The sequence below is a fragment of the Pseudorasbora parva genome, chromosome 4 (genome assembly GCF_024679245.1).
Source record: "Pseudorasbora parva isolate DD20220531a chromosome 4, ASM2467924v1, whole genome shotgun sequence".
NCBI lineage: Eukaryota > Metazoa > Chordata > Actinopteri > Cypriniformes > Gobionidae > Pseudorasbora > Pseudorasbora parva.
In genome coordinates, this window is record NC_090175.1 from 6,073,090 (window position 1) to 6,099,450 (window position 26,361).

Here is a 26,361-nt window from a genome sequence, read left to right on the forward strand (position 1 = left end):
CTGAGAAAGCAAAGCTAATGTGACATCAGATGTTGTCAGCTCCTTGTTGATGATAACTAAATCATCAGAAAGTGAGCATCTGATGTTGTTTTTTGTGTTCTTGTTTGGCACAATAGTTATTTGTTTATAGCCTCTATAATCTTGTGAATCTGCATTATTGGCACCAATAGCAATAAAAGGACCACCTATCCTGACAGATGAGAAAAATAGTATGTGTACCCAATGTTTTGAGAAAATATTTCCCATGGTCACACACAGATATCAAGATTTGGCCTATGATTCACAACAATGGTGACAATCAAGCATCAGTTTTGTACTACGAAGCCACCCATCATGCATTGCAGCAGGAAGCGTTTTTGTGTCACCGTTGTTGTGAAACATAGGCCAAACCTTGATGTCTGTGTGTGATCATGGGAAACATTTTCTCAAAACATTGGGTGTATGTACTTTATCATCCTTCAGGATAAGGCTATTGGTGCCAATACTGCAGAGGCTATAAACAAATTACTATTGTACCAAATAAAAACATAATATCAGATGCTCACTTTCTGATGATTTAGTTATCATCAACAAGGAGCTGACAACACCTGATGTCACTTTAGCTTTGCTTTCTCAGCCACAACTCTTGTGTTTCACACACACACACACAGTTACAGCAGCCTCAGAAACGCTAACACACGTAGGGGGGCCAAGAGCCCAACTAAAGCAAACGCTTCCCTCCACAATGGTGACTTCAAATGAACCATAACTCATCAACATCTAATTATCTGTTAATTTTGTTTTTATGATTTTTGGATAAACACACTTTGTCTGTGAGTTGCTTTGCAATTACAGATAGAACATATGTCCACAATGAGCAGATTTGAACTAGTGTTTAACCTTGAGGTCCATGAGGGTCTATATCAGACGTGCAGATCACGTCCAAAACAGACGTCATAAAAACTTTCATTCTGGCTCCTCAGTGGACGTCTTTTCAACGTCTGCCTCTAGTGGCAAAGAAATCATTAGAATTATATTGAAAATGCTGGATCTCATGTTATAATCAACCAGATAAACCCAACTAAGAGACTCTAAATTAGTTGAGTGATTCAGATCAAGTAATGACAACATCAAAACATAACCAACACCAAACAATCAGCTTTTCTCATGGCTTGTCTGACTGTTGGTTACGGCATCAAACAAAATATAATCTTACAAAGTCAAGGGTCAAGAGCCCAAGTTAAACAAACACTGATCACCAAAAATGGCCTCATTTGGTAATTCTGTTAACATCAGGTATCTTCAATAATTGCCAATCATCACTCCATTAATCAGTTAATTATCTTATTAACTTTAACACTGCTTCAGTGTTACTTTAACACTCTTACTTTAACACTTTAACACTCTTGAGTGTGGTCTCACATGTACACTCAGGGGAGTTAATTTAACACTGGAGTTTTTGCTGTGTACAAGGCGCCTCTGTGCTCTAAAGTGGAACCTGTTTGTTGAGTGGTGCTCCCCGAAGGTGTTCGATTAGCGTTGTGTTTTCCTTCCTGCAAGACGGGTTGGAGCGAAGGCTGTCTCCCTCCACCCTCAAATGAACGTCGCCGCAATAGCGGCATATCACGACGCAGTTGAAGGTAAGTCCATGGGAAAGCACGACCTAGTCGCCAGGTTCCTCAGAGGTGCGAGTAGACTAAATCCTCCTTGCCCAAATTCGATACATTCTTGGGACTTAGAGCACTTCAGGCCTTTGGAGTCAATTGAGCTGAAAATTTTGTCAATGAAGACAGTGCTCCTGACCGCATTGGCCTCCATTAGGAGGGTAGGGGACCTGCATGAGCTTTTGGTCAACGAATCGTGCCTAGAATCCAGGCCTGGTAACTCTCACGTTGTCCTGAGACCCCGGCCCGGATAAGTGCCCAAGTTTCCTACCACTCCCTTCTGGGATCAGGTAGTGAGCCTGCAAATGCTGCCTTCGTAGGAGGCAGACCCAGCCCTAGCTTTGTTGTGTCTAGTCCGCGCTCTTCGCGCTTACGTTGACCGGACTCAAAGCTTTCGGACCTCAGTGCAACTCTTCGTATGTTATGGAGGCCAGCAGAAGGGAAAAGCTGTCTCCAAGCAGAGGTTAGCCCACTGGATGGTGGATGCTATTGTCTTGGCTTACCAGTCCCAAGACGTGCCTTGCCCATTCGGGTTGCGAGCACACCCAACAAGGACTGTAGCTTCCTCCTTGGCGCTGGCTCAAGGCACCTCAATGACAGACATATGTAGAGCTGCGGGCTGGGCGACACCTAACACGTTCACTAGATACTATAGCCTCCGTGTAGAGCCGGTATCTTCCCGCATTCTTGCCCCTTGTGGCCAGTAGCGCTAAGTGCCCATTCTAAGTGTCGGCTTGCAACGCCACTCCCGCCCTCAGGGCCGGATACGTGCCTCTATTGTCTCCAGTTGTGTTCCCCAGAAACGGCTAACCCTGTCGAGCTCCTGCATCACCCCTACGGTGATCCGTCAAGAAGAGGCAAAGAAACACAAAAAGTGCCCCAAATACCAAGATTTGTATTCCGCTCAGAGTAGCAAAAACCAGAAAAGGGAAAAAGAAAGGAGAAATAGAGGAGGAAAGAGTTTTTATTTTTTATTTTTTATTCTAAGATTAAGTGCTCATGGAAGAGATGAGTTTTTACCTGTCTTTTGAATGAAGCGAGTGATACTGTCGTGCATATGGAGGACGAAAGATCGTTCCACCAACCAGGAACAATGAAAGAAAAAGTTCTAGAGAGGGATTTCATGCCTCACTGTGATGGTATATTCCGAGACAGGCACACTTTCCCAGCGTTCCAGTAGTCACACTGAGTGGGTCTTGCAGAAACAGCAGTGACTGACCTCCCTGCTTGGAGCCCTGAATGCCGTACCATACTAGACGGTACAGTGCGCTCAAGCAGGACGGTGGAAGACCCAGCCTCCTAGCGTTTTGGTAGGGATCCCAATTCGTCGGTCAGTTCCTACGTACGTCGAACGTGACCGACTGAAAGGGACGTCTCGGTTACGTATGTAACCCTCGTTCCCTGAAGGAGGGAACGGAGACGTACGTCCCGTCGCCAGATGCTGTGCTTCCGCTAGGAGCCCAGTCATGTATTCGGCTCCTCAGCAGAAAAAAGCATTGATCTGCCATTCCACTTCCTATTTATACCCACGCTGCAGGCAGAGCGTGGAATGCGCTGATCACATGCCAATCTCTGATTGGCTCGTTTTTACATACTCGAAGTAGATTACTCTCTGAGGTCAGATCCCAATTCGTCGGTCAGTTCCGACGTACGTCTTCGTTCCCTCCTTCAGAGAACGAGTGTTACATACGTAACCAAGACGTTTTCTCTGTTATGCTGATGATGCTCAGCCCTATATTTTTTTCAGACCTTGATGAAACTTACCAATTCACAAATTTAGTGTAATGCATAGCTGATAAAAAAATAAAAAATAATAAAAACAACTAACAGGTGCCTATTGCACAAAACTAGGATAAAGGGATTAAGCCGGGAAATCTTGCTGATCCTGGCTCAATTTATCCACTAATATACAGTTATCTTTTGTTGTCGTTCTTGGTGTGAGTGTGCCTTTAGGGTACGTTCGCACAACAGCGGTGGACTATATTTTGCATACAGATGACAAGATCACCAAGATATCCCGGCTTAATACCCTTATAATAGTGTTAAGCAAAAGGCCCCAGGGGCCGAGATAGTGTTATTCACTTCACCTGTCAGCGGCCATAATGTTATGCCTGATTGGTGTATATTTGCAGTACTTTAAAATTATTATTATTTTGTAAACCTTTTTTGTCATGAGGGTCGTAAATGTTTATGGTTGTCAGTGCATGTGACATATCATTTTGGTTTTAATAAGATTTTCCCTATAAAAAGGCAAGAATAAACCTGGTGTCCTCCATGATTCCTGTCCATTCCGACAACGAAGCACTTAAGTGCAAGTGGGAAGTTGGACATTTCCAATAGTATGTGAAGGCAGCATCAAACACAATTGTGCTTTTAATGACACCAAATGTCTGACACGTGTTGGTGGGGGTTTGGAAAATTGCATCAAGTTTGAGATCTCTACACTTTAACTGCAGAAAATGAATAATTGATAAAAAAAGTACAAATAAATAACAATAGGTTGCCTAATACATTTTTTACTTAACTTGATTTTTCGATGTGTCTTTTTGCTCTAATAGGTCTATTCTGTCACATTTTTATCTGTTACAACAGGTGATGATGATGATGACTATTACACAGACTCTGATGAGATCACGTCACGTTCTCAGTTCCCTGAGACTTGGCTTTGGGATTTGATTGATCTGTGTGAGGATTGGTGAGTAGAGACAAAAGCTTAGACAAAAGCTGTGAGTTAAGGCCCATTCACACTCCTAATGACTCGTAGCAAATCATGTAATTTATTGTGAGCTGTTGGTGACACATTGGCCCTCATTTATCAATCTTGCGTAGAAACGGTAGAAACTGCGTCCCAGTTCGCATACTATCCATCCTAAATAGTATACGAAAATAGAATTAGTATGTCCCAAATCGTAGTATGTTGAAAAGAGTATTCCACAGATTCCCGGATGGTTTACTATTTCCGGTCCGAATTCACAGTATGGATCGATGGGCACTCTAACGGCTGATATTGCCCACAACCCATTGCGAGTTGGACGAGGATTCGATTAGAACTACAAACGCGGATAAAAAGCGTTAAAAAACTACAAACATGACGGATGTGCGAGTTCGACGGTTAAGTAGAGAAGTTTAGATAAAGGGGTTTGAGAGACCCTATCAATATTTAACCTGACAAAAATATATTTATTCAGTGTTGTCCACATTATATTTCACCTGCAGCAGCATTGTGAACTTTTGTAATGACACGTTTGGCCATTAACTTTTAAATGCATCATTATATTTAAACTGCAAACACATGAGGAGAGTCTCTGCATTAAAGACCCACACATGGCAGATCAACGAGCGGCTACATTTCTCTCCGATACGGTAGGAAATTAAACTGAATGTGGAGGATTTGAACTGTGACGAATCTGACGATGATTGACAGGGCAGATAAACGGTGACGGGATGCACGTAACTAAGCGACAGAGTCCGTTAAAGATGGCGAAGTAGTATGTCCCGAAGCTTGCATACTTTTCTGCTACACACTCAAAAGTATATACTTTTTCTTCACAAAAAGAGTACATACTTTTAGGACGTAGTATAAGTAGGCGAATTGGGACGCAGCACAGGTGTACGCAATACTTACCCTTGATAAATGCGGGGGCTGAAAACGATCGTCATTAGAATAACACGCCCCTATATATTCAAGTCTCCGCCTCCCCCACGCCTTCATTTTACGCCATGGACAAACAGAAGACGGCAAAGAAGCGAAACTTCTCCGACGTGGAGATCGGGCGCGCTCAATCATCTCACTAGTCCACTAGTCAGGGCACTGATTAGGGCATACGTCAATGGGCTGATCAGTGCTCTGACTACTGAACTATTGAGATGATTGAGACGCGCCCATCGAGATCACCGTGGGAAGTAGAAAAAAACCCGAAATTGTTTTATTTGGGAGTTTAAAAAGTGGAATTAAAGGCACCTACAAAAACAAAATATGGACACAAATAACGAGTACTGTTAATAGTGTGGAGATTGAGAAGCGCACTCCAGCAGTTTAAAGCTGTTTGGATGATAAATTACCATCACTTCATTATTTTGCAGCACGTTTTGAAACAATTAGCATTTAATTTCGTATCACGGCATGTATTGGGGTGTACAATAGTGATGATGATGTGATGTGGAGTAAGATTCATTCACGTTAACAATTACATGACAATTTGTAAGATTCTTCTTCTTATTATTATGATTATTATTCTTAATGACGCTTGTTATTTAGAAGAAGAATGTCGTTTTTATTGATTTTATTATTATTTAAAAGAAGAAGGTCATTTTTATTATTTTGTCAGTCTGAATTATTTTAGTCCCAGTCCGTGCGCAGCTGCCGGGCCAGGAAACGTCAGATAAAGCGCGCAGGCTCGCGACTGGAGGAATACATATGCCTACAGATCAAACACTTTGGTAAAGTCACACAAATTAAACATTGACGTTCATGTTGCACAAAAATAAACACTAAATGTTGTTGTTGTGGTTTTTAACAGTGGGTCATAATATAGCATATCTTGTCAGTGCGTTTTGTGGTGTTAGGAATTGCTTTTCTGCGCATTTTCCCACTAACTCAAACGTGCGTACACCACCTCCTGAGCTGGCGTAGGATTTGAGCGTGCCGTACGCCAACGTCCATATTGATAAATCTCAAAGTCACCGTGGGTTTGGGTGTACGCAAGGTGTACGCTGGAAATTTGGTGTACGTACTTTTGATAAATGAGGGCCATTGTGTGTGTGTGTGTGAGTCTAATGGTAAAAAAAAAATATTAGAAGTGAAGAGTATTTCAACAGTTCTCATTTTTCTTGTATTTTCCTAATATCCCAGCCGAGCACCATCCAAAGATGAAACGATCCAACTGAAAGACTCTATTACTACCTGGCAGATCTTGGCTGTCAGTCTGTCACCAACACTTGGTAAGATGCAGCTGTAAACGCAGGATACATGATCTGAAAAACTAGGGGTGGGAGGAAAAATATTTTCTCTCCAACTATTCTGGATAATCTTTGAGAATCGATCGGAGCTATGAACTGCATCAAGCAAAGCATGCATGCACGTGTGTGAAGAATTAGAAGCAGAATAAGGGTGTTTCTAAAGCACAATCAGTGCCCTTGCACATAAGTGGTTAAAAGCTCCCACCCCTATGTAAAACATCATCATCCAGGATCTGCTGCTTTAAACCCTTCTGTGTGTCTGTGTTCCTCAAAGGCATCTGTGTGGCAGAACCTGAGGAGATTGTCGTTTCTAAGAGCTTTTTCATTGACCTCAAGATCCCTTATTCAGCGGTGCGCGGTGAACAACTGGAAATCAAGGCCATTATTCACAACTACACTCCAAATGATCTGAAGAGGGTAGATACACAACACAATATCTCCAGCATTAAATCAACACAAATCAAAACATATGGTCCCTCTCTGCAGAGTGTTAAAGTCGTTAAAGCTAATCTTTTGTGGTGAGGTGGAGGGGGTGATTACTTGACAAATGCAGTAACACAATATAACAAGTGATTCATCGAGTGATGGCTGAGCATTATTGATTACAAGCAAAATCACTCAAGGACAGAGAACCACAATAACTACAGCTGACTTCAGCCACAGCTTTAGATGAAATCAACTGAAGATAAATTTACTTTATTTCAGTCAGATGACTACAAAAGCTCAAATTGAGACTTAACAGAGGTTTAGATGTTGATGTTTTATTGAAAATAACAAAGTCACCATTATGGCGATCAGTGTTTGCTTTAGTTGGACTCTTGACCCTTGACTTTCTAACATCAGATTTTATCTGTTTGCTAGCTTCTCTGTTGCAAACCAAACATTAATTCACCACATATACTCCAATACAGCATTGGAGTATATATTTTTTGCCTGCTGGGCAGAATTGCTGAAGGACAGATAAACACAAGAACTACAACTAACTTCAGACACAGCCTTAGATGAAATCAACTGAAGATAAGAACATACATTAAATATATTTAATACATAAATATATGCCATCTCTGAAAGTCCTGCCATACTTTTATTCCACTCATGAACTCAGTCAGCTGATTTCATTAATTCATTCTACCTTCTGGCTGAAAAACTGTGCTATTAGCAAATCCAGGTGTTTGGAACAAAATACAGAACAGGACTTTTTATCTTCTGAACCTGGACTTTCCACCTCTGTTCACATTTCAAAGTCTCTGCTGCCCTGTGGTGGACAACTGGAGACTCTGACAATCACAAGATCTCATCAGAGGATTAAACAACTCCACAAACAGCATTACCAGCTTCACACATTACTAACCAGACTGACTTTATTTCTGTCAGACGACTACAGAAGCTCTTATTGAGAATCAACAGATGCTGATGATTTATTGAAAATAATAAAGTCATCATTATTGTGATCAGTGTTTGCTGTATGGGCTCTTGCCCCTTGACTTTTGAGCATCAGTGTTTCTCTGGTTGCTGTAGCTGTGTTTGTTATGGTGAGAACAGCAAGAGAAAACATGTTCAGATCATTATGGCTACTTGTTGATGATACAGATGTAATCATCATGTAACGCTATTCTCTGTGTTTGCTTATGTCTTGAGAAGCATTGATTATAGTATTTCAGCATGACATCAGCAATGTTTTAATCAGGCAAACTGATTGATTAAAAAAAAAAGTGTAACACTCCATTTTAGAAATACTTTCAAACTTCTGTTTGCGTTTTAGACACACATACATAAAGAATCAGCTTATGAATCTCCTCAACGGTGACGTACTTCATCTCGCAATGCATTCTGGGTACATCATACAAAACTCATTCATGGCTCCCAGAATGCATTGCGGCATAGAAACCTGTTACCATTGTTGAGATTCATAGGCTGATTACGGCAGCAATTATATATATGTAAAAATGACCAAGCAGCATTATGTAAACAAGAGGCTGAAATAACTTATTTCCGCTATGGAATAAAATGACATCCTTTATTTTGAGAGAAAATACAACACAGAAAACATTTTAACTATAATGTGCATCTATATATCTTTTTATTTTTAATCCCTGAACTGTCATCATCCCGTTAGTTCATCACTATTGCTCAACCATCACTTAACTATCTAATTATTATTCATTTAGCACTTTGTAGAGTGGGACCATGTGCTCTGGGCAGTGCTGACTTAACGCTGGGGATTTTACTGTACATCAGGAGGTTTCATCTTTGAAGTGATTTGAGTCTCACTCTGTTTCTCCAGGTGCGTGTGGAGTTTATGGAGACAGCAGATGTTTGCAGCTCTGCCAGTAAGAAAGGCAAACACAGAATAATGGTCAACGTTGACAAAGGCTCCAGCGTAGCGGTTTCATACGTGATTATTCCCATGACTCTGGGAGATCATGACATTGAGGTGAAAGCTGCAAAATCTGACTATGAGGATGGAGTGAAAAAGACCCTAAAGGTGGTGGTACGTCTGATGATATTTATTTATTTATTTATTTATTTATTTATTTATTTATTTATTTATTTATTTATTTATTTATTTAAAATTTTATAATTTTTTTTAATAGGGCACCACATACAGTTAACTTGTTCTCTTTCTTTCAGTCTGAGGGTGTGCTGTTTCCATTACATCAAAATGTAGAGCTCGATCCTGTTAAGAATGGTGAGACTTCCAGTAAACCACACATTACTTTATTTTACTTCCTTTATATAACGTTACACTTCCACTGAATAAATGAATAAATGAATGAATGAATGAATGAATGAATGAATGAATAAATAAATAAATAAATAAATAAATAAATAAATAAATAAATAAATAAATATCATTATAGTTTCAGCCATTCAGGAGATCATGATCAACTCCTGTTCTTTTCTTGCTCAATACTCACCAAACACTGTACAACATCTGATCAGCACATGGCTCCTGACTCTAATTCCTTCATCTTCCTGTTCTTCATCCCAAATGCATCAGGGGAGAAACCTATAGTTGTTAGAGCTGAACCACCAGCTGATCAGGTTCCAGGCACACCTGCTGACACCTTCATCACGATTACAGGTAAGGGAGAACATGTTTTTTAAGAATATGTACACAGCAAAATCGTCAGTGTTAAATGAACACTGCTGGTGTTTATATGAGTCCACTATGGCCCCATTTACACTGCATGATTCAAGTGACCCAATTCCGATTCTTTTCCTCTCATGTGGCACAGATCAGATATGACATGTGAACGTGTAAGCAGTAAAAAAACGGATGAATTCCGATATCCTCAGATCGGATTCAGGCCTCACTCATATGTGGTAATGAATCCGATATGATACGGATGCGTGCATTAGCGTCTGCCATGTAAGCGGTCAAATCGGATATTCCCCAGTAAATGCGAGTTGTACGTCATTGAAAAAAAGGATGGAGGTGAATGACGTCAACTCAGGTGGACACAAACTGCGATCAAGGGCCAGTGTTGCCAAGTCCGCAGTTTTCATGCGGAATTGGGCTACTTTAACACAGTTTTGAGTTGCAACTGGACGGGTTTTGTTGTGAAAACCTGGCAACCCTGTCAAGGGCTTTCCTCCTTTTCTCCGCCTTAGGAGAGAAATGTTTTGCCCACCTTTAAAGATGTGTGGAACAGTGCAGACAGCAAAACATTGTTCAATCATTTTGTCTGCATCCATCGTGCTATTTTACTCCCTTTCACCAGTTAAGAACGTCTTGGTCGGTTTTGCCAGTGTACAGCGTAAATGCAAATATCGGATACGGGTAAATTTTGAAAAGATGATGTAAGCGGGTTGTCAAAAAAATCAGATATAGTCCCCAAATCGGAATTGTGCATCAAGACCTGCAGTGTAAATGCAGCCTATGAGTCCACACTCAGAGTGTTAAAAGGTAAGACCGAGTCAGTGTTGAAGTTAATGAAATAATTAAGTGATGATTGAGCATTAATGATGCACACCTGCTGTTAATAAGCGGTTACCTGATGATAACAAGCAAATTCACTAAAGGAAAGAGAAACTACAACTGACTACAACTGACTTCAGCCACAGCCTTAGATGAAATCAACTGAAGATAAATGAAGACATTACATCTCTGAAGATCTCATCAGAGGATTAAACAACTCCACAAACAGCATTACCAGCTTCACACATTACTAACCAGACTGACTTTATTTCTGTCAGACGACTACTGAAGCTCTTGTTGAGAATTAATAGTTTTATTTTTATTTTTTTTAATGTCACCATTATGGTGACATAAATGGTGTCATAAAACAGTGTTTTCTTTAGTTGGGCAGTTTGACGACTGTTTAATGTTATGGCAATAAAAGCAAGAGAAAAAAACAATCAGCTGCTTGATGATCAGAATATGGCTCATTGTGTAGTGGTTTAATTCATTCATTCTATATTAATTCATTCATACTATTCTGATCTTATGAATAGTATGAGCAATACACTATTAACTTTGTTTTATTGTAATGCAAATACAGTAATTAAATGGCACAATATTGATGTGCACATGCCCAGTGCCCGTACACAGCAAAAACTCCAGTGTTAAACAAACACCTCAGAGTGTTTTTGGCTCCACACTCAAGAGTGTTAAAGTTAATGAGATAATTAAGAGATTAATTTAGTGATGATTGACTATTAGTGATGAACACCTGATGATAACAAGCAGAATCACTGAAGGAAAGAGTCACCATGATGGAGATTATTGTTTGCTTTAGTTGGGCTCTTGACTTTATAATAATAGTTCTTGTTTGGCTGCTTTATCTGATTTAAAGCAGCCATACAAGTGCAGAGAAAATGTGATCAGGTGTCGTTGGTTATGTTTTGTCATAATCACCATAAGCTGACTCACTGGTGTCATCTAGAGCCTAATCTTTGAGTTAGGTTTACTTTATTGATTATAACAGCTCTGTGATTCTACAGCATAAGATCTGGTGTTTTCAAAATAATCAGAGGCATTTTTAAAAGTGATTCTGTTCTAAAAAAAAAAAGTTTGAATCTCTGTCAGTTAGCCACACAGAGACATCTATAATCAGTGTATGAATCTCAACAATGGTGGCCATCAAAAAGCTTTTGCAGTGCATTCTGGGTGCACAAATCAAAACTCACCCATGGCTCCCAGCATGCATTGCAGCATGAAGAAATTATAAGATTAATTGATTTAGTGATTTCTTCCAAATCTTACCAATTTCTTTTTTTCTGTATTATGTGACTTTTTAGTAGGTTGTTTTGTGATGTTCAGAAATGATCTGTGTATCTGATATGCTGTTTGTCACCATTGTTGAGATTCATACACTGATTCTTAATGTCTGTGTGTGAACGTTTTAGTACATAATCTGATCCTATTGACCTCATAGAGCTTTTGTAATTGATAATGTAAAATCAACACATGCCCTATATAATTAGAAATTTGTCTCCAAATGGTATTATTGTTCAGGTCGCTAAATTATGATGATGTTAATAATGTTAATCAAAACATCATCAAACTACTGAACAGATTTTCTCTGTGGTTTCTTTGCCCTAACAAAATGTGTGCTCTAATCACACAGTTAAAGCAGCAAGAGAACAACTAATGTTAAAATGTCAAGGGTCGAGAGCCTGGTGACTTAAAAATGGTGACTCTTTCCTTCAGTGATTCTGCTTGTTATCATCAGGTGTTCATCAATAATGGTCAATCATCACTTAATTAATCTCTTAATTATTTCATTACCTTTAACACTTCTTCAGAGTTACTTTTAAAACTCTTGAGTGTGGAGCCAAATAAACTCTGAGGAGAGTTAATTTAACACTGGAGTTTTTGCTGTGATGTTGTATCCCTTCTAGTGTTTCCCAGTGTCTTCTAGTGTTGGTGTGAAGACATCACCGTTTCACAAAATATACAAATTGGCTGTACACACAAAAACGCAAGGGTGTCGGTTTCAGATTTATCCACTTTGGGACCCGGTTTCAAAAAATACCGGTTTCAGGCTGCTAAACGCTTGATCCGTGTGGACGAAATACTCATATACTATGTATACAGCTAAACGTGTCTCCGTGTGGACTGGAGACTGGATTACATAAACACTGAGCAGAGTTAATTTAACACTGAGATATTTGCTGTGCAAAATGCATTGCAGCATGAAGCTTTTGATTGCACCATTGTTGAGATTCATATGCTGATTCTTGATGTCTGTGTCAAAAAAAAAGAAAAACATTTTTTTTTTTTTTAAATGGTAGTTTAAAATGTTTGTGTTGTATGATGCATTTAGAATTCTTCATAAATGATTATGACACTGCTTGATATCATACTGTATAATCACAGGGTTATTATAATTTAAAACCTATTGAGCTATAATAAACTAAACCCAGCCTGATCTTCCAGTGATTTGATTTTGCTCTACAGCTCAGGCTTGAAAGTTGTACATTAATTTATCCTGCTACATATTTCACATATTCACAGACTGGTTTATCCACCTGGCACTCTTGGGGATTTAACACAATGATGGATAGAGAAGAGTCTGATCATTGGTCTGATTGGTTGAAGGACTATCCAATTGCATACAGAGTCATTAGAATTATGCTCATTAATCACGCCTCTTATGGTCTAAATGGTTGAAGGACTATCCAATTCCGTACAGAGTCATTTGAATTGTGCCCGTTGATAATGCCTCTTGTGCAGTAGAAAATACAGAGCAGACTCCCCAGACCAATGTTCAATCTTAAAAGATTGAGCTTGGTCTGGTGATAGCCAGACAAGTTGTGATCATCAGTAACAAACCAACATCAACTGGGTCCTGTACCATGATGGTAGCTGAACAAACTCAGGGTAACATGATTAGTTTCAAGTTGACAAAACCAAACCAATCCATTCCAGCTTTGTTGCTACTATGATGCTGATCATCAGCTTGCTCTGTCAACTCAGGGTTTGATCCTACAGTCTCTGCGGGGCAGTGATTCTCTATGACTGATCTTGCCTATCCCTGCTCTGAGTACAGGAAAACTATTTTATAATTGTGTATCTTTAAAGTTACAGTTACATGTTTTGTTCCTCAAGGAATAAAATTGTACTTCCACTGTACCTTTTTTTCTGAGAATGTATATCCGTTACATTAGAGTATTGAATAAGTGTTGACAGCACATTCTAACAAAGATACTGAGAACTGAGATCTTAATCTGCATTTTCTCTTTCCTTCTTCCAGGTAGAAAGATCTCTCAGACAGTCGAGCAGATCTTCAGTGAAAACTTCATGAGTGAGCTCATTGTCCAGCCCTCTGGATGTGGAGAGCAGAACATGTACAGCATCACTCTACCTGTCATTGCCACTCATTATCTGGACAAGACCAATCAATGGGAGACTGTTGGCTTGGACCGCCGTAGGAAAGCCATTTCATACATCAACACAGGTCAGCAAGCTACTACAGATATAAGCAGTTATTGAGAATTAACCAAGGTTTAGAATTTTAGGATTTATTGAAAAATGTTTGGTCCTCATTATGGAGCTCAGTGTTTTATTGAGTTGCACAGTTTGAATCTCAGCTTTTCATGTGAGTTTGTTAATGTGTCCCAAAATGAAGGGTGCCCACTTTGAAAGACACAGTCTTTGAAGGCCAGGCCTTCAAAGTGTACTGTATCTGAATGTCAGTTGTAGTTCTTGTGTTTCTTTTTCCTTCAGTGATTCTGCACATTATCATCAGGTGTCACTCAATGAATCACTCATATAAGTATCTAATTAACTCTAACACTGCTTTACTCTGCTGGTGGTATGAACACGGAGCTGTGTTAATTCAACACAGAAGGAATTTACTGTGAAAGATGCTCCCCCAAAAATAAAATGGACAATATTTACATGTAACATGTACAGATACTAAAGTAAATTTTCATTCTTTATTAAGGTTATCAAGGGCAGCTGAAATACCGTAAAGGTGAAGGATCTTATTCTATCTGGGAAGACACGCCAAGCAGCACATGGTAACATATTTTATTTTCTAAACTTTCATGTTATTTAATATTATTATCTTCAAATATTAAAATCTTCAATAGTATCAAATGTTTTTTTTTTTTTTTTTTGGTTAAGGCTGACTGCATATGTGGCTAAAGTCTTCGCCATGGCCAGTTACTTAAATATTATAGAGAATAATGTGATCTGCAGCGCCCTCAAGTGGCTGGTTCTCTACAAACAACTGCCAGATGGATCCTTTAAAGAGGAGGCACCTGTACATCAAAGTGAGATGACGGTAAATTTGACTGACTATGAATTTAAACTCATCTGAGGAGAAATTAGCCTAGAAATCTAGACGCACCCTAGCGGCAGCAAATCTAATCTGCCGCGAGTGTCGTCTAGCAACTCTCAATACACGTCTGAGCTGTAAATGCCAAACTTTGGTTGGGCCAATCACATCATGTATAGAGTCAGTGGGCGGGGCTTAACATAATGACGATGGCAGAGTTGCGGTTGCATGCTTCTAGTAAACACAGAAACTGGCGAACGGCGGTCTTTCGAATCAGCTTTGACTGCGATTCTGGAAGACTTGGAGTTAAGCTTTTCTCTGAGAAAAGAACAAAGAACGGCACTGAAGTCATTCTTAAGAAGGGAAGATGTGTTCGGAGTTTAGCCGACCGGATATGGTGAATGTTTAATCTATCAACAAGCTCCTTTTTTACCTTTGTTGCTCTGGTTGGTGTAGCGCTATCCTATCACGTGCAGAGGGAGTTTGAAAGACAACCGTTTATCCGCCCCTCGGATTGAGCTGTCAATGGTGAGTTTCCAGACCAAACATCTTGATGTGGGTCTGGCTGGTCAGGCTAAGGAGAAATATCAATTACCTACAATTAATGTGTAAGATACAATTAACTTTTTTGTATAACTCTTGTAGAATCTGCAACGTTTACTATTGTTAAAAAAGAGGGATTATTAAAATTGCATTGTTTTTATTGTATTTAGTACTGTACTAAATAAGCTATATGCTAACATACTCAAAAGTAAAATATGCTAAAGCTTATCACTGCATCATGCAACTACAGTTATTGCATTTAAATAAAGCAACATGTAGCATAACATCAGTGTTACTCTGCTCATCAACTATTGAAGCACAGGCTCTACTCTTCAGATTAATGCTGACCAACAACATGAATTAATTAAACAAACAGATATCCTATATCCTCACACATAAAAACACTTCAGTTTAATATGTATTCTCCTTATCAGTTATTTTCTTCACATAAAACACACACACACACACACACACACACACACACACACACACACACACACACACACACACACACACACACACACACACACACACACACACATATATATATATATATATATATATATATATATATATATATATATTAGGGGTGACCCCGAATAGTCGAAGATTCGATGCATCGATATATGGAGCCTGATTCGACCAGAGATCTCACGGTCGAATCTTCACGGGTGTTATGAAACGAGGATCATAACATTTTGGCAATATAGGGGTGCTCAATATTTTAAAGACGTGTCGCGGCGCTGAGCTGAGCTGAGCATCGGTGTGCGACCCCTTTAAGGGCGCTGAGCTTCGCACCGCTTTAAAATTAGAACACGTTCAATGAGTGTACACACACCGGTGGCAGCATTCAGCGCCTGTCCGCGGCCACTTAGGAAGTTGTTTAAAATCCTTCACCACAGAGCGCTTTCGCGCAGCTCATCTGTCAGTCAATTAAAAATTGAGCTTGCGTGTATATAATGTTTGCGTCAGGTGGCGATGTGAGATCCTGAGTCGCGGGCATGAGCTTCGCGTCCTTCACCCACTTTAGGCATAATCGGCTGAAGAACGTGCATGTAAATGCACTCAAAGTGTTTTTTTTCCCCTCCTAGGCAGGTTTTTTTTCAGGTTTATTTATCAAAATGTTCTTTTATATATTTGTGTGATATTCTGTATTTCGATCGTGGCTTTAACATGTTATGAGAACGGTTCATGAATGTTTCCACCACATTACCTTTTAGGCCATTTTAACCTAAATAAGAAAGCCATTGTCTGTTCCTTTTTTGTAAGTCGCTTTGGATAAACGTGTCTGCTAAATGATTAAATGTAAATGTATGTTCGTCTGTCAGTTGCGTCATATATTCGTTACCCTCGGTTTCCGGTTTTATTTGGCAGATACACTTTACTGTTAGCAAGTGTCACAGCAGCCACTGAGCGAACGCACAGAGTAACGTCATAACATCATTAAATGTATCCATGATAAACAGAGCTGCGTTATCTCACACTCATGACCGGAAAAGCGGAAATGGCGCTCGCGACTGTGTCCCGTCGTAATAAAAGTCCCGCTGCTTGCGAGCCGTGTGTTTTTCATCTGATTAACAATCGCTCCAGCAGCCTTGCTCAGCTCCTCAACACTCGGTCCTGCTCTGCTTCACACTACAGTAACGTTACTAATCGCATCCATGAACATGATTTCTGCCAGAGTCTTATCCCGATTCTTTTCCACTGGCTGTGAGGTGAAGACCACATGTTCCAAGATTCTGCAATTAAGCCGGGCATCATCAAACTACGCCTTCATTTTGAATAGGCGCCCTCTAGCAGATGGAAGTTACATAGCGCACCTTTAAATTCACACAAACCACACAGAACATCTGCAGATTAGTGAACATCTATGAACATCATAACTTATTGTGTACGTTTCGAGCCCGATGATGTTATTTTGCCGTATATTCCCCTACTTGTCACGTCAGAAACAACAGGTGTGTAAAACTGTCTGGGCCGTATATGCCTGCTCCAGGTCTGCAGCCTTCTCTTACTTATAAAATTGCTGTTTTTCAACAATGTGTTATTGTAAATTTATTTGGAGTATATTACTGTTTTTGTATTGATTTTACGGTAATCTGGCAGGACTGTGGTTGGTGAGTCTATATATTCTAACACAACGAACTCATTCTGTAAATTCAAAGTGATACCATAATCAAAAACATAAAAAGCACCCATATGTTGTAGATATAATTATGGATTAGATTACAAACAAGATCAGTTAATCAGGCCATTAGATGATGATTTTGACACCAACAATTGTTTTCACAGTGTAGTAAAATGGGTTATTTTTTTGGATTTATTATAAAAACCTGTTTTTGTGATATTTTGTTTATTTATGCTTTATTCCAGGGTGGCGTACAGGGCAAAGATGCCGAAGCCTCTCTGACGGCCTTTGTTGTGATTGCCATGCAAGAGGCCAGAGAGATCTGTGCTGGATCAGTTAATGTAAGTACACCTTGTCCACTTGTTTGGCTATCACCAGACCAAGCTCAATTTAAGATTGAACATTGGTCTGGGGAGTCTGCTCTGTATTTTCTACTGCACAAGAGGCATGATCAGCTGGCATTATTCGAATAACTCTGTTTGCAATTGGATAGTCCTTCAACCATTCAGACCCCAAGAGGCGTGATCAAAAGTCAATGACTCATCATTTCTCTATCTGTCATCGTGTTAAACCGCCAATAGCGTGCCAGTTGGATAAGCCAGTCTGTGATTGGTTCCCGCAAAAGTGTAACAGAAGCAGTAGAAATTAATGTACAGGTTTCCAGACTGAGTTGCCGGGTGAAATCAAATTGCCGGCAGATCAGGCTGGGTTTACCCAGTCTACTTGTCCACTGTTTTGTTTAGCAAAATCATTAAAAACGAGAAGTTTTTTTTTTTCCAACTCTTCCTCTTGACTTAACAAAAGCCACACTTTTACAGAATCTGCATTCAAGTATCAGAAGGGGTATTATATTTTTAGAAGGTCAACTTCCAAAACTGACCAATCCTTATGCTGTTGCATTGACTTCCTACGCCATGGCCAATGAGGGCAAACTCAATAAAGAGGTCTTGATGAAACACTCAACGCAAGGTCAGTGACACTAACAAGCCATCAAAATGTATTGTGCTTCATATAACATGGAGCATTAAAACAAATCAAAGTGGAAATTATGAAATAATTATGTAAGTTGTGATGTAATATAGCTGCTTGTCAGTATCAAGAACCGTAATGGATTGAAATAATTAAGCCAAAGCATCAAGCTCGATGGTCTGGACCAGCATATGTGAGTGGAGCGACAGATTTCCCTTCATGCTCCAGCTTCATTTCCACAACTTTCTATTCCTGTTTTGTGTTTCAATCAGCCGGCAGGGTTTGGAATGTCGCTGGACAGCCTTATCACTCACGAGAGGCGACGGCCTATGCTGTGCTGGCGCTTATGAAGGCCCAAGACTTTGATAGAGCAGGAGAGCCAGTGCGCTGGCTGGGCAGACAACAGTCTCATTATGGTGGTGCTGGCACGACACAGGTACGCTAACTTCTCATCATCTGCACTGTCAAAAAAGTACAAAATTGTACCTTTTAAGGTACAAGTGGCCGTCACTGGGTTGGTACCTCTAAGTCAGGGGCAGAGGTGGAAAGTCTAGGGGTCAGAAAGGAAAAGTCCTGTCATTTTTATTCCACTTGCATTGTGGCATGAAGTACATCACTGTTGATGAGATTCATATGCTGATTATTGATGTCTTTGTGTCTAAAACTCTTTTGAAAGAGGATTTTAAACAGGAGCGCAAAAAAAATGTGTACATCAGTTTGTCTGATTAAAACATTGCTGATATCATGCTGAAATGGTTTCAATAATCAATGCCTCTCACGACATAAGCAAACACAGAGAATACCACATCTGTATCATCAACAAGTAGCCCAAATCATCTGATAATGTTTTCTCTTGCTGTTCTCATCATAACAAACATTGCTACAGCAACCAGAGGAATGCTGATGCTCAAAAGTCAAGGGTCAAGAACCCAACTAAAGACAAAACTGATCACCATAATGGTGACTTTGTTATTTTCAATATTTTCAATGATATCAGCTGAGTGAGTTCATGAGTGGAATAAAAATATGGCAAGGCTTTTATTTTCTGACCCCTGGACTTTCCACCTCTGTTTCTGTGTTTTCCAGGTGACCATCATGGTGTTTCAGGCTGTGGCAGAGTATTACACCCATATAAAGGATGAACAGAACTTCAATCTGGACGTGGAGCTGTCAGTAGCAGGAAGAAACGCCCCTGACAGATGGACCATTAAAAGAAGCAATGTGCATCTTACACGGTCAGGCAAGGTGAAAAATAACTACCTCAAATGGTTCATGTTCAGTGTTTCAAAAGATATTTGTCATTTATAGTTTTTAATTGTCTACTCTACAACATTAGTGTTGTGTTTAGTCAATAAAACCATCAGGTATCTCTGTTCTATAATAGATTTGATCATTCTGATGACTCAAATACATCTGCGTTCACTCAACAGGCGAAGATCGACCAGGACTTCAATGTGACGGCTAAAGGAACTGGAACAGCCATTCTCTCAGTGAGTGTTCATGAGCGTTTATACGGTCAACAGTGAGATTAAAGCGTTTGAACATCTAATCTGAGACGTGCTGCTCTTTTCAGGTTCTGACGCTGTACTACGCCAGACCTGTTGAGAAGAAGTCTGACTGTACATTCTTTGATCTGACGGTTAAAATGGAGGAAATGTCTGAAAGTAAGACTGACAAAGATGCTTTTCTGTAGTACTTTTTGTACATTAAGTCTCTTCACTGTGTTTAACCCTAGTTCAAGTATTAAAAGCCCTACTTTTAAGAGATAGGGCTTCCACCCTAGGACTTGACTTAACTAAAACCACCAACAACTTTTGTTTTCCCTTTAGCAAAACCAGGAGCCATTGCAAGTTACAACTTCACTATGGATTTCTTGTATGTGAACAAACAACACATTTATTTTTATCAAGAAACCATTTTATTTGTAATTAATCAGCATGGGTTTATTTGGGCTGTTTTCACACGTGGGTTGTTTGCTTGGTTGGAACCAGAGTTTAAATTCCGCCCCACTTTTCCACATTCACGGTTTGCTTCATTAATGTGAGTAGGGACAGCTGGTTATCATAACCAGATAATGACTAGATAATGACTCCAGCAGTATGGGATGATTTTAGTATCATAATGATTAATAAATGCACACACAATTATCCATGAACTTGATGTGTGTTGCAGATAAATTTTTACTATCCTCAAACAACCCAGCAGGCACAGTAAGTCAATGTGATGTCAGGAAGACGGACTCCAACTAATCCAACGTTAGTCAGGCGTCATATTTTAGTTGAAAATGAAAGTCAAGTTGACGTCTAAACCCAACGTTTGTTTGATGTCAGGCTCCAATATCAGACAAGAACAAGGTTGGAATAAGCACCGTAAAAAATGATTGGAATAAGCACTGCATTGTAAAATTTTTTTTAAATAAAAGCGATGTAAAAAAGGGTGAAATGTATGGTAGCACATTAAATCTCTGAAGATCTCATCAGAGGATTAAACAACTCCACAAACAGCATTACCAGCTTCACACATTACTAACCAGACTGACTTTATTTCTGTCAGACGTCTACAGAAGCTCTCATTAGCCCCTTTCAAACTGCGATTCCGGCAAATACACGGATAATGCGACCCGGTATTTGTTCCCGGGCCGCTAGATTTGGTCCATTCTCACTGCTAGTGAAATACCGTAATATGTGCGCTTTCACACACAACGCTTAACGGTCCCGGGTCAAGTTGACACGTGACATCCTGATGTGCCGTATAATGGCGAGCGATCTCAGCTTCAGCGCGGATAGTAAGGAGCTCCGTGGTCTTGACTTGTGTTCAGTTTGCGCTCATTTCTGCTTGTTTAAGTTTAGTTTCTTTTGTATACGAACACTATCTGCGTTTTAAACACCGACGAGCTCTTCTGGCACTGCAGGGTTGTATTATTGAAAAAACAAGCTCTAGGAGTCGCACGATAACTACGTACACGTTGCGGCATTAGTTTCGGCTTTTGTTCACACAGCGCTCGTCCCGGGTCGAATACCGCAATATTACTAGGTCCCCGACCCGGGTCGAATTCGGTCATCAATCCCGGGACGTGGTTGCTTTCACACAGAAGGCGACCCGGCAATGTTCCGGGAATATTGCGGGTCCGACGTGCAGTGTGAAAGGGGCTATTGAGAATTAACAGAGGTCTAGGGCCCCGTCCACACGGGGACACGTTTAGCTGTATACGTATACATTTTGTACCATATCAGTGTTTCGTCCACACGGCTCCGGCTTTTTGGAAGCATGAATCCGATATTTTCTGAAACCAGGCCCCAGAGTGGATAAAATAGAAAATGACAATCTTGCGTTTTTGTGTACACAGCCAATCCATATATTTTGTGAAGCAATGATGTCATCACACTTTGTCCGGCACAGTGAAAGAGTTAAGGGATACAACTACGGGCACTGGGCATGCACACATCAATATTGCATCATTTAATTACCGTATTTGCATTATTGTAAGTGTAGGTTTAGGGTTGTAGTAGGTGTAGGTGTTAATAAAACACATCTGTTAAGTAGCAAATGTATTTATTAGCATTTAATCGTGAGATTTTGCCTCACGTCCGAACACTGCTATACCCCTTCTAGCCACAACTCTTCTTCTTTCTTTTTAGTGTATTTCTGTGGCAGAATTACAGCGCCACACACTGGCCTGGCATGTATAGTACATCGTTTTGAGTCTGTTTCAGTGATCTCGTGTGGACGCAGATATTTATTGAAACGAGGGAAAAAAAAGATTGGATTGGGAAAAATCTGGCTTTGTGTGGACAGGGCCTAGATGTTGATGTTTTATTGAATCTAACAAATTCACCATTATAGCTAATCAGTGTTTGCTTTTAGTTGAGCTCTGGACCCTGGACTTTTTAAAAAAAACTTTTTTGCAGCTGTTTGTGGTGGTGTGATCAGCTGATGTTGGCTCATTGATGCTATGAATATAATCATGTTGTGGCTTAATTCACTGATCTTATGTCTGACTTTTATATGAGTGACATTTGTCATTAATTTCTGTTTGATTATTGTTGTGATTATCAGAAATGATCAGAATGCATTGTACACTAAACATTTTAAACTTCTGCAAGATCAACTCACGCTCATGCTGCGTTCCACTCCACTTTAAGACACCCTTTTGCGAACTTCCCTAAGCACTTCCCTTTGGGGGAATCCCGCCGCCATTTTGAAGTGTGTTCCACTTCGTGAAGTGAACAAGGGAAGTTTGTATGGACAGACCCTTGATTGTGATCAAGGGCTTAGGGCGTTCCAGTTCAGTCCATTGCAAAGTTTCCGCCAGCAGTGGGCACTCATGCAACTTAGGCAATGACGCACATCCGAGTGAACGAGACGGAGGGAAGTTTGTGAGTGAAGGGCATGATAAAAACGAACTGGAACGCAGCATCAGACATCAATAATGGTAACAAGTTTCTATGCTGCAATGCATTCTGGGAGCCATGGATGAATTTTGCACACAGAATGCATTGTGGCATGAAGTATGTCACCGTTGATGAGAATCATAAGCTGATTCTTGATGTCTTTGTGTCTAAAACTCACAGAAGTTTGAAAGTGTTTCTAAACAGGAGTGCAAAAAAGATTGTACATAATCTTTTTTTTAATCATTCAGTTTGTCTGACTAGAACAGTGCTGATATCATGGTGAAATGGCTCATATAATCAATGCTGCTCATGACATAATCAAACACAGAGAATACTACATGATGATTACATTTGTATCTTCAACAAGTAGCCACAATAATCTGATCACGTTTTCTCTTGCTGTTTTCATCATAATAAACACAGCTACAGCAACCAGAGAGCCACTGATGCTCAAAAGTCAAGGGTCAAGAGCCAAACTACAGCAAACACTGATCACAATAATGGTGACTTTATTATTTTCAATAAATCATTAACATCTAAACCTCTGTTAATTCTCATTTTTGCTAATAGCACAGTTTTTCAGCCAGGAGGTAGAATTAATTAGTGAAATTAGGACTTTTACTTTCTGGCAGACGTTGAATTTTAGTTGGAATAAACAACCCCCTGTTGAGATTTTGGATCACTTCCGGTCATAGCTGTATCACTTTTTGCCACAATCCTTAAGAAAGTGATATTAAAGCAACAAATTCAGAACTCACCTTATTAATAAAAACATTGCTCACCTTGTAGAGACAAACAGACAAATATGAACTCAAAACATGTAAAGTTTCACATTGCATGTTCCCTTGAATAAAGAAAACATGTAGCGTGATGCAATTATAAACTGACATTAAAAGGTATTAATAAAGTATATTTTGTACATGCCAAGCAGATTAAATCAGAATATGAAATGTTTGTACATTTGTAGCTGCAGCTGTGGTAACTAGAGCAGATCTGGCAACCCGGTTGTCCAAACACTGCTGATTTTGTGATTGGTCGATAGGTGGAAGGCGGAGCTTCAGGCCAAAACACAACATGACATCATCAACATCAGTTGAGGGCTGCAATAACAACTTATAGATGACAATATCCTGGCCGGAGTACTGTTGTCAGGGATATAAGTATTTGAAATTAACATGATTTCTTAATGTCTAGTGACATATCAGGGCCATTTTATGATTAATTGAAATGCATTTCTTACAGTTCCTTTAACCTGCAATACGACGCATTGCATATTCAATAAGGTAGCATACTGAGTTTTAATATCACCATCTTATTACATTAAGCCATATTAAGCTTTTTCTTTTATAATAGGTGTCATCACGGTACACCGTCTACACGCAGGCATCAATGTCGCACAGTGTGATTTAGGATCTTATAGGATTGCTAAAATCATGCAGTGTATTTTGGGCTTTAGAGCCTGTTAAAAAGAAAATATGCACTGAACGCGAAATGAAAGTCTCAAAATCCAAATGAATCAAATTGGATCAACTCAGAGATGAGTCAATGAATGCACGTGTCACCGGAACCACAAGTGCACATCTTACTTGTTGCATGCACAAATCAAAGTATTTCTCTATTTGTACAAAATGCTGCACATTCATTACGTTTTGCACACACAAGTTGAATGGTGTTTGTTTGTGGATAATAAAACATATCTGCAACACATATTAAGTTAATGGATAATTGTGTGTAGATTTGGCAATCATTATGATCAGTGGCGGCTGGTGATATATTTTTTTGGGGGGGCGCGGGTTTTTTTTTGGGGGGGGGGGGGGGGGGGGATTTACGTATATTTAAGAATAATTGCGTATATTTAAGTATAATTATGTTAATTTAAGTATAATTTACTTATAAATTATACATAATAATAATAATAATAATAATAATAAGTATATAAGTATATATAAGTATAATTACTTATAAATTATTTTACTTATTTATAAATCAAATAAGTAAAATAAATACAAAGCAGTACCAAGAAGCATGTTGACTAAATTCAAGCATTAAAGAGAAAACAGTGTCTGCACTTTTTATCTTTTTACATATTTATTTCCCATATATAATTGAACAAGGAAAGGAAAAAACAAAAGTAGCAACTACAGACTGGCATGTTGACTACTTGAACATAAATTTTGCTCTCCTTTCTTTCTGGCCAGTAAATTTCTCAATTACTCTCTGATTAAAGTCAGTCATCTCAGTGACAAGTCTCTTTTCCATGGAGAGCAATGCAAGTGCATTCAGCCTCTCCTGGGTCATGGTGTTTCTGAGAAAAGTTTTTATTCTTTTCAAGGTCGAAAAACACCTCTCACTCACTTTGAAATAAGAGACAGTGAAAGCAAAAAAAGGGCAATGCTACCGTCACATCCAGTCAGCCACCTCCTTTTCTCATAACGAGAGCAGGTGAAGCTCCGAGTGTAGCTTCGTCCTCTGTCACTGGACTGCTGCTGAATTTGTAAATCGGGCTGGTCCGGTCCGAGATCCTTAATTCTTATTTTTTCTTCCAGCGAACGCCTTGTGAAAGGATTTTTTTGTAAATCAATCACAGAATTTAGTTTGACTGCTGCCATCTCTACGAATGTTTAGGCGGGCGGGGTCGGAGTGACGTTGTCACCAACGCTCTCTCGCAGTAGTGGCCAAGAGCGTAACATTGAATGACAGTTGACGAGAACCAATCAGATTGGATCAAAAAACATGTATGCAATTCTGATTCGCCAGGGACGCAGCGACCTGCGCCCGGAGGAGAATCTTTAAGAAACCAATTAGAGACCAGCTTCAGGTCACATGCTGCCCGACGATTTATGGACTGAGATAGACATCCATTTGTCCGGCGTCCCTCGCCCATGAAACCGCATGAAACATTAAAAAACATATAAAATAGTTTTTTTTTATTAAATGCTGAGGCTCTTAATTACCCACTCATACATCATATGAGTAAACTATTTTATTTTTATTTCATTTTTATATAATTTTTGTATACATGTATATTTCTGGAATTGTGATGGGGGCGGCGCCCCAGCGCCCTCTATTGACAAGCCGCCACTGATTATGATACTAAAAACATCCCATACTACAGAGACTCCAGTTGCACTGGATTCTGAAGCAGATGCAACTTGTTCTCCAAAGACAGATAATTCAGAGACGATCAGCTCTACAATATAAGAATTATGACATCAAGCGGACTCGGGTTTACACCAAAAGCTCTAGTGTGAAAGCAGCCTAGATGGAGCAAAACTGAACACCTGTTAATAAAATCTGCTCTTTATCTCCATCTTCACAGCTTCAAAAGCGATAAACTCGATGCCACTATGACTATTCTGGACATTGGCATACCGACAGGATTTGATGTTGATGAAAATGATCTTAAAGAGGTATTATGATGATAAACTGATGCAGTGATGCCTAGAAGAGGAATATAACACACATCTGCAGATAGGCCATAACACATGTCATGTAGT

General features: G+C 39.6%; 1 protein-coding gene across 1 annotated transcript in view; it reads left to right on the forward strand.

Moving 5' to 3' along the window:
* LOC137072754 (complement C3-like) overlaps positions 1 to 26,361 on the forward strand; it is a 65,525-nt gene that overhangs the window by 31,190 nt on the left and 7,974 nt on the right. Inside the window, exons 18-34 of the mRNA XM_067440676.1 lie at positions 4,236 to 4,338; positions 6,496 to 6,584; positions 6,877 to 7,019; positions 8,887 to 9,093; positions 9,234 to 9,291; positions 9,604 to 9,687; positions 13,805 to 14,008; positions 14,498 to 14,573; positions 14,680 to 14,839; positions 17,750 to 17,845; positions 18,323 to 18,473; positions 18,746 to 18,909; positions 19,560 to 19,718; positions 19,904 to 19,963; positions 20,047 to 20,137; positions 20,303 to 20,348; positions 26,184 to 26,274. Of these exons, the coding sequence (XP_067296777.1) occupies positions 4,236 to 4,338; positions 6,496 to 6,584; positions 6,877 to 7,019; positions 8,887 to 9,093; positions 9,234 to 9,291; positions 9,604 to 9,687; positions 13,805 to 14,008; positions 14,498 to 14,573; positions 14,680 to 14,839; positions 17,750 to 17,845; positions 18,323 to 18,473; positions 18,746 to 18,909; positions 19,560 to 19,718; positions 19,904 to 19,963; positions 20,047 to 20,137; positions 20,303 to 20,348; positions 26,184 to 26,274 (1,982 nt within the window). The remainder of the gene's footprint in view (positions 1 to 4,235; positions 4,339 to 6,495; positions 6,585 to 6,876; positions 7,020 to 8,886; positions 9,094 to 9,233; positions 9,292 to 9,603; positions 9,688 to 13,804; positions 14,009 to 14,497; positions 14,574 to 14,679; positions 14,840 to 17,749; positions 17,846 to 18,322; positions 18,474 to 18,745; positions 18,910 to 19,559; positions 19,719 to 19,903; positions 19,964 to 20,046; positions 20,138 to 20,302; positions 20,349 to 26,183; positions 26,275 to 26,361) is intronic.